Source organism: Pundamilia nyererei, unplaced genomic scaffold, assembly GCF_000239375.1.
Source record: "Pundamilia nyererei isolate P.nyererei 1_Seehausen unplaced genomic scaffold, PunNye1.0 scaffold00004, whole genome shotgun sequence".
NCBI classification, from domain to species: Eukaryota; Metazoa; Chordata; class Actinopteri; order Cichliformes; family Cichlidae; genus Pundamilia; species Pundamilia nyererei.
Window position 1 is genome coordinate 7327244 of NW_005187405.1, and position 9543 is coordinate 7336786.

General features: G+C 39.2%; 2 protein-coding genes across 2 annotated transcripts in view; both read left to right on the forward strand.

Annotated features, from left to right (window-relative positions):
- The window catches only part of foxf2a (forkhead box F2a), a 2811-nt gene extending 1955 nt beyond the window's left edge, over positions 1-856 (forward strand). Inside the window, exon 2 of the mRNA XM_005721414.1 lies at positions 318-856. Coding sequence (XP_005721471.1) covers positions 318-484 — 167 coding nt within the window. The 3' untranslated portion in view covers positions 485-856. The remainder of the gene's footprint in view (positions 1-317) is intronic.
- Positions 857-6998: 6142 nt separating this feature from the next.
- foxc1a (forkhead box C1a) lies at positions 6999-9126 on the forward strand. Its single transcript, XM_005721415.1, has one exon. The coding sequence runs from the start codon at positions 7239-7241 to the stop codon at positions 8655-8657; it is 1419 nt and encodes a 472-aa protein (XP_005721472.1). The 5' UTR covers positions 6999-7238; the 3' UTR covers positions 8658-9126.
- The last annotated feature ends 417 nt before the right edge of the window (positions 9127-9543 follow it).

Here is a 9543-nt window from a genome sequence, read left to right on the forward strand (position 1 = left end):
ATATATATATATATATATAATTTGCATCATCAACTGCCTAACAGTGTAAACATGAACTGCTCTTATATCCTTTGGATAAAGGCAGCTATGGAAAATATGACAACTTTAAAAGAAAAAAGATAAAAAGAAAGACAGAAATAAATAAATGTTGTTCAAAAGTAGCGCCAACCAATTTTAGGTCTAAAATTGTCTAAAAGGAAATGCTCTAAAGTTGTGGCCCTTTTTCTTTCTTTCCTTTTTTGGTTGCGTGCTTCTAAAAATCTACAGCTTGACCAAAGAAATGACTACTTGACCTCTTGTATCCTGTTTGTTTACAGTGGGATTGTCTCGATATTCCAGCCACTCAGCTCCCGTGTGTGACAGGAAGGAATTCGTTTTAAACCTTCATCCCAACACCAGTGGATCTTATTATCATCAGCTCCATCATCATCATCATCATCATCATCAAAGCGTCTATCAGGACGTAAAACCATGTGTAATGTGACAAGAAGAGGCAAAGTGGTTCCTAAAATAAAACCCACAAATCCACTTCATTTAAGTTAAGCTCTTGGCGGAGTGATTCTAACATAACATTTCCTTATACGGCAGCTTATGAAGCACATCTTTCTTTCCAATGAACTTTGACCTTTCAATTTCTTTAGTAATCATTTTGTTGTGGGGACTTGTTTTAGCACTTCACGTTTTCCTTATGCGACTGACGTCACACACATGGATAAGCAATATCTATATTGTACCAAAAACGTCAATATATCTGAACCTTTCACTTAATTTTGTTTTGTGTTTTTTCTGATGGTTAAACTGTTGCTTCCCGCCTGTAATAATCCCTAATCATTAAAGAGATTTATTTTTGAAAGGACCATTTCGAAGTGATGTCTTAAATACTAAATGACTATAAGAAAGGGTAGACAACGTGTTTTCTAGAAACAGTATAGATCTTTTTTAAATGTTGGATTTAAAAAGTAAGTTTTGTTTCTCAGGAGCTCAGCAGAACAGTAGTCTTTAAAGTTTTGCAGAGGCACAAATTTGAAACCACGAGAAAGCAAAAGTAAAAGAGGAACACATCAGGGAACACCAGCTGTGTTATGGGTGCTTTCTTCTCAGTTTCATAAATATGAACGAAGTATAGATTATTTTATTTAATGTTATATCGACTTTTGCACATTTTATTTATTGTGAAAAGTTGGGCTTAATGAAAAGTAGTTCATCTTCAAGGTTGTTCATATTTTGAGGATAATTTATGTATACGTTGTGATTTCTTTGCATTAAACTGCTGCCACAACAGCATCACTGATGTAAAATATAATACTGACATAATTAGTAGCCAGAAAGAAGAGGGAGAGGAGGCCGCGTACAGTGAGCAACAGTGAAGTGATAAAATCTTACATTTTTCTTCAGTGGTTTGACTTGCACTGCCATCTCGTGGTAAGTGAAAGTTTTTGGAATTCTAAAATAAAATTTCTGCGTTTGGTATTTGCAGAGGATTCAAAAGGTCCCACAGAAGAGCCAGATGGACATTCAGTCACTTTAGCAGATGGTATACGAAACGGTATTTATCGATCAAAAACATAAACATGAAAACATGAAAAGAAACCCAACAATTCTTCTGGTATAAACTGAACCTTCAGACCAAAAGAACCTCCAGACATAAAAACGTGACAAGGTGAATAAACTATATTTCACATAGACTAATGACAGTGTACGCACCCTGATTTTTTTTAGACAGCCATACTCTCGCTTAATTACCCACACGTGGGTCTCGTTCTATCGTCATACATATCGATTTATATCACATTATTGCGAACATAATCCACATTGTTATTATGAAAGTACATGTTCATATGTATATATATTTGGAAAGTTTCTACATAATTTTAAATTTCCTAAAAGCAAAGGCTTCTTCTTACATAAACCTTATTAACGGCTCTGCTGTCCATGGTGCTGAATATGTGTTTTTTATTTTGATACGTTTTTTATTATAAACGCAAAAGTAATGGGGCACTTTCTGTATTTTTAAGATTGTAATACTCCCTCGGTATATAAGAATACACACACTGTGTTGTATGTGATATAGAGATCGGTAATTCAAAGTTGGTGGGTTTACAAGTCCAGCCCCGATAAAGGCAAAGGTTAACTGTATTAAATTGCATCTCAAATATTGAGGTGTTTGTAGGTGTGATTTTATGTGATACTGCTGACAGCATAAGAGTCATCAAGCGTATTCCTTTATCCAAGCATTCTCCTAATGAATCACTTCAAGGTTAAATTTCATTGGGAAGTCACAGATTAAAATTCTGGCATTATTATTCTTATTTTTTTAAATACAAATTAACATAACGTAACATGCAGTCAGAAAAAACAAACATTTCAAACAAAAAACGAAATAGGAGGTTGTTCTATTTCTGGAGGAACAGTCAAATTCTCCTCACTAGCCCAGCAAATGACAAATTAACTACATGGTTATTTTGAATTCTGGGACTCCAGTTTCGATCAGTGCTCTGATGTGGTTTAGTTTGTTTCAGTCATGACTGACATCTTTATACTTTACTCTTTATAGTGACTGCTAACTGACCAAGAGAATGAAAGGCATGCGTCGGAGCAGCTAAAGACGATAAAACAAGGTCTAAGCAGAAAATTCATCAAACGCATGAAAATAATTTCATTCAACATGTCACTGAAGGGAATGAGACCAAAGACCGCAAGAGACAATGGTCCAAGCTACGAGCCGCTGTATTTATATGGGTCAGAGAAGTGGTTTGCGCCTTGAAACAGTCAGTGTCAGTGACAAGCACTATCTAATACATGAGATATTTTAATTGGATATAAACAAATTACCATAATACAGTACTTACAATAAGAAAAACTTTTTTTTTATCATTAACAACTATAACTATTTACAAAATATGAATGACTGTTATTGTTAGTTTTGTCGTTGTTGTTATTATTGTAAGCAAAGAAAGTAAAAGCAGAAAACGGAATATCACTGTAAAGAAGTCTAGATTCAGGAAAAAAAGTGAAATACAGTAGTACCCGAGAAAATACTTTAAAAAGTACAGCACAGCTATCTATCTATCTATCTATCTATCTATCTATCTATCTATCTATCTATCTATCTAGATAGATAGATGTAAGTATAACGTCATTAGAATTGTACAGCTTTTTCCAATAAACAATAGGGTATCATCCTGTAAATAAATAAATAAATAAAATTAAAGATGTTTAAATAAACAGTATGTTTACAGTATGGTCCTTGTAAAGTTACAGAAAATCACCGATGCTGCCAGTAATTTACTGTAAAATTTTGTTTCGTTTGTCACTTTATTAGGCAAATGACTTGTGAAATTACTGATCGTAATGCTTTGGCTACAGTAAGAAGCTTTTTGTTTCGTTTTTGTTTTATTTTTCTATTTATTTGAATATTTAAAGGAATTTGTGGCACTACACTTGTCATTGTTAAAATTAAGGTAAAGATAAAAATACACGTTTTTATGAAGGAATTGTTTTACTAACCTAAAAGGTCATGCTTATACACCACAACCCAAACGGTTCTTTAGTATGCTATTTATGCATACTAAGTTAAATACACATAATCCATATACAACCTGTTTACTCTTTCAAATAGGCCAAAAAAATTGTCTGTTTGCCATTTAATGAATCTCTTTAGTCCTGCTTGACACGCTGACCTGGAACATTAGAGAGCCACAGAGAAAATGCTCTTCTCTGGTATCCTGAAACACCTGTGGAAATTATTTTAGTTTATTCGCACATTTAGTGCATGAAAACAACAAGCAGGCTTTTATGATCTGTTTTGCTTCATAGTATTTAAGGTTGTTCCTTTCACATAACTGAAGGTGCTTGTTTGTATTTTCTGATTTGCTCAGTCAGTCAGCAACTGTAGTACAGAATTAAATCGGGAGATGGCAGCAGCCGCTAAAAAATGCTCTGAAACCCATTGCAGTGCTGCTCAAGGGGCTCATGTGGATCACTGAATATAATTAATATCCTGAATATATATACCGTTATCATGTACACAAAAAAATAAACAGACTAGTTCGTTGGCCGCTATGGGTGATTTTTAGGAAGTTTCTTTCTTCATATTTATTATAGTTCCTCTGAAAAGTTAGGTTCAACGTTAAAGGGTTGATGGCCACAACAGCAACAGCTGACAAGAGTTGAAATAATTCTTACATACTGGTCATATTTCATCCCTTCACAGTGTGATCCAGAGGCCATAGCCAATACCTGAAAACATGACAAGGTAAGAACATACTGGAACTGTTGGCATTTATTATGTATAACCGTTACAAAGATTTAACACCATCCTCACTGCTATATCATAAAGCAATCTAATAACTCCTACATAGTATTACCAATATTAATTCACACATTAATTAACATAAAAATTGCTTTCAAAGAGTGGTAAAAAAAAAACTTGTCTGTGGAACTTTCTCATGCATTTCCCACACTCAGTGAAATGGCAGCTCAGGCGCCCTAAAAGTATAATCTGGTCACCGCCCAACTTCTCCTTTAATCATTGTTTTATTCTCAGGTAATGGTCAGTTAGTTTAATCTCAGTTAGCTCTGACCCCTGTATGACCTCTTTGCCTTCTGTGCACCATGACCACTCTTGTAGCCCCTTCACACAGGAAGTTGTATGCGCTGCACTGACCGCTAGACTGGATGAATGGCCAGAAATTTGTGTTGCGCTTGCTTCTGTGCTCTATCCGTACTTTTTTCGGTAACGCTCGCTCCCTGTCATTCTGCAGTTTTATTGGTTGGGAGAACGTACGTCATACTGCGAGAGCGCTCACCGGATGGCGCACTTCTCATCGCACTGGCAAATCGTTCGTGCGCGGTGTGAGCCTTAGGAAACGATATGTTTCAGAGCGCATCGACGACATTGTTGAATTGTATGGTTATGTCTCTTGGCACTGCTTTACTGTTTCACTGGTTTGTGATTCTCCTGATCCTCGAAACACCAGCAAGTCCCTGTCAATGCGGGAAATGTGGTGTGATCACAAACAGCTCTTATTTCAGTGTCGCCACTGTCTCATTAATAAATTATTGCGTTTGTAGAAATCAGCTGAACTTCATGAACTCAGCTAAGACTGACATGACGACAGGCTGCAACTGCAACTGTACCCTTTCTGAACGCTAGAGGGAGCCACGTTCATAGTGATTGGGATAAACCCTCCAACGCCCCCCCCCCCCCTGTCTTTTTTTTACACTCCACTAAAAATTCAAGTTTGATATATATATATTTTTTCATATTCACAGTATCGTATTTGTGTTTTGAAACATCGGTTGTTTAGCAAAACGATACAGCTTACAATATAGTTAGTTCATTCAAAATTCACACTTTTAGGCTGTTGCCATTATATTTGTTTATATTTTCTTTATGTGGTTTGCTATGATTTCGGCCCTTAGTATAATGTTATTAGTAATTATGAGGGCGAAAGACAGAAAGTGATGATCAACATAAACACACAAATATGATAAACTGACGGCAAATGTAATTTTTAAACAAATTATATCAGGAATATATATATTTTTTATTGAGAATAACATCTCCATTACTTGTACTGACACTGGTTCGAGAAAAGACACACATAAAGCGCCTGAAGTTGTGTTTATTGATTTGACACTATGTCATGTTTTTCACTGTGATCCAGCCGTGAATTCTTTTCTTTCTTTTTGTAAATAAAGGGTTAGGGAGGAGTGGGTGAGCAGGCCGTGGTATTAAGTAAAAGGCCCGTCGTGAATTGTGTAAACAGCCCAGGGCGGTGGAAAAAGTTCATGCCCGGGTCCATGTAAGGAGAAACCAGGCCACTGCACGGATATTTAATTAAGACGACCTGCGAAGGATTACAGCGATATTGGGACTGTAACCTTGTCTCAAAATGATCATTAACAATTTCATGCACCGTCGCTCTTGACAGTTAGGGGACATCTATGGCCCTTCAGGGTCGACTTATTGAACAGTTTTTTATATTTGGTCAAAATGTCTTATTTATCTGATTTGCGCTTCAGACCTTTTACATTATAAACTCATTAGAGGTTTTTTTTTAATTACACAAAGAATTAAATCTGGGTAAAGAAACGGAAGAACTGTGCGTGTAAATAATTGTTTGCTGATGCTAAAATTATTCTCTACAGTCCAGTTTTCTTTAGGATAATAATTTCCAGATGAGCTTTCACCATCACCGCGCAACAAATATTCAGATATTTTTGATGAAAAGCCACACATGGAAGGTGTCGTCCCATTTGGTTCCCGGTCCTAAATGCTCTCCCTGAATAAACTTTCACAACTCACCTGAAGCCCAAATTGTCCCTGATTCTCGCTGTAATGAGGTCGCACTTAACTCCCACTGCCAGCACTGTGAGGTTCTCTCCCGCTTTGATCTCACACTGACCTACTGCTGGTGTTGAATGTTTTTAACCAATCAAATGCACTTTAAAGATGTTAAATTGCACCATTTGGTTCGCTGGTGTCAGCGCCTTTTCTGCAAAAACAAAAAGGAAATATTGCAATGAAATAACTTATTTTTCAGAGCAATGACCGTGGGAGAAAATGTAAATTAAATACAATGTGATTGTTTTAAAGGGATCAGAAATATTTTGGCACTGAAAATAGCGGACAGTTACTGCACTTCTATATTTGAAATATAAATACCATGTTTGTGCCATTTCAGCTTAATTAAATGTCTTGTAGACCATGTCTGATCTTAACACAGAGTGCGGGGAAATGAACTCCATGTGTACATGTTGCTCTGTCGTGTCCGAAGCTTTGGCTGGAGCGGACTGGGAGTTAGCGACACCTCCTAGGTTTCTTTCTTTTTTTTCTTTTTTTTGTCTTTCTAAAATCCCTGAGTTTGGCCAGCAGCTTTCTGCTCCCTTTGCACGCCCGGACATCCCATTGGACAGCTCCTGCGCTTTTGTAGGCGGAGCTTCCCTGGCAGCAAAAAAGGAGGAAAGAATTTAACTGCGCAAAAGTCCTCTGTAGTGACGGATGTCCGAAGTTCAGAAGTTTTTCAGTGTGCGTTTCATTGGGACACAAGGATGGGGACAGCTTAAACACAACAAGTTGCACTGCGGTTAAGACTTTTCCCTCTTTTGCTTTTTTTTTAAAAGTGAGGAACGAAGTCTTGTGATTTGAGCGCCACTATCTCCAAAGGAGTTAGAAGAGGAGCACTCATTCTGCGTTTTTTGGAGCTTTATTTTTGCCGGATCAAAGTGAAGACATGCAGGCTCGCTACTCCGTCTCCAGTCCCAACTCACTGGGCGTCGTGCCGTACATCAGCAGCGACCCGAGCTACTATCGGGCCGCAGCCACTGGGGGATACACGGGGATGCCAGCACCTATGAACATGTACTCTCACGCGGCTCATGACCAGTACCCTGCCAGCATGGCCCGGGCGTATGGACCCTACACACCCCAGCCTCAGCCCAAGGATATGGTCAAACCCCCTTACAGTTACATTGCGCTCATCACTATGGCTATCCAAAACTCGCCTGACAAAAAGGTGACCCTGAATGGGATTTACCAGTTTATCATGGAAAGGTTTCCATTTTACCGAGACAACAAGCAGGGCTGGCAGAACAGTATCAGACACAATCTGTCTCTGAATGAGTGTTTTGTTAAAGTGCCCCGTGATGATAAAAAGCCCGGTAAAGGCAGCTACTGGACCTTGGACCCAGACTCTTACAACATGTTTGAGAACGGGAGCTTCTTGAGAAGGAGACGGCGTTTCAAAAAGAAGGACGCACTAAAAGAGAAAGAAGAGCGGCTGCAGAAGGAGATACCGCCGAGGCAACAGGGCCGGGAGCAGGAGCAGCCGGTGCAGGGCTCCCAGCCTGTGAGGATCCAGGATATAAAAACCGAGAACGGGGCGGTCACGCCACCTCAGGCCGAGTCACCTTCCTTGAGCTCTGTTCGCAAAATCGAGAGTCCAGACAGTAGCAGCATGTCCAGCGGGAGCCCCCACAGCATCCCCTCCAATAGGTCCATTGGTATGGACAGTACCGAGCACCACCAACATCACGGCCAGGCCTCGACGCAGGGCTTCAGCGTAGACAATATCATGACCTCCCTCCGGGGATCTCCACAAGGGGCCACTGAGCTCAACTCCAGCCTCACCGCCTCCACCAGGACAGGTATAACACCGTCTTTGTCCTTAAACTATTCTCCAAGTCAGACATCTGTCTATAGTTCACCCTGTAACCAAAACTCCATCTCCACTACCTCCAATGCAACTTATCATTGTAACATGCAAGCCATGAGCCTTTACGCTGGGGACAGATCTAGCCATTTGGCACCGAGCACCACCGTGGACGAAACGTTGCCAGATTACTCAGTCACAACCACCTCATCCTCCCTGACCCACGGTAATCTAAACTCTGGGCAGGAAAGCCACCATCCCCACCAAGGAAGGCTGACCTCATGGTACCTCAACCAGGCCGGGGACCTGGGCCATCTGGGTGCAGCTTACCCAGCACAACAGCAGAACTTCCATGCGGTCAGAGAGATGTTTGAATCCCAAAGAATTGGCTTGAATAATTCACCTGTGAATGGGAATAGCAGCTGTCAGATGTCATTCCCACCAAGCCAGTCCATCTATCGCACATCGGGAGCATTCGTGTACGACTGCAGCAAGTTCTGACCAACAAAACAAAAACAGCCCAAAAACAGGGTCAGTATTTCCCCCTCAAGGTGTTTGAACTCGTTCAGTTAAATTTGGCGTTGTTACCCTTCCTTGCCTCCCTCACTCCCACATGGACTAATATGAAACAGAAAAGAAAACAAAAAAAGACTTGATCTTTCTAAAGAACAGTGTTACTGCAAATAACACGTAAGTCTCCCTTTGCTTTTGTGGCTTTATGTGATGTGTTAAATATATGTCACTTTTCATGGACGTGTAAAATGCATATAGTAATTTATTTCTAAACTGTAGCCGGATATTATGGACCAAACACCAAAAAAGTGTTTCTAAATTGAACTGCCTTAAGTGTCCTAAACAATTGTTCCATTATAAAAGTAAGAAAAGGAACGTGTATATCGCCGTACTATTTCAAAGAATCTTCATTTGTTGAAAAAAATATTCTGAAGGATTTGTTTGTTTGTTTAATAAATTGTCATTTTATGAGAGTTAAAGTTACGCCTCATTTCTTGCAGACTTGAAAACAGGCTCGCGATATTTTACACCCGAGCTGTTAGTTTAGTGAAGTGACCCCTCGGATTTAATTCATTTAATTGTGTGTGTGTGCGTGTGTGTGTGTGTGTTTTGTTTCCCAAATAATTTAAAGACAATTAAATATATTCGTACTGTGATCTGCTGCAAGGACACGACCTTATTTACACACAAAAGTAAAACTTCCCTGGAGGTCGCCTTATATCTTCTTCATGAGAGATGTAGAAATTATGAAAAATATTAAGATGTATTGTTTCTTGTTCGTACTTCATACAACACACACACACACACACACACACACACACACACACACACACACACACACACACACACACACACACACACACACACACACACA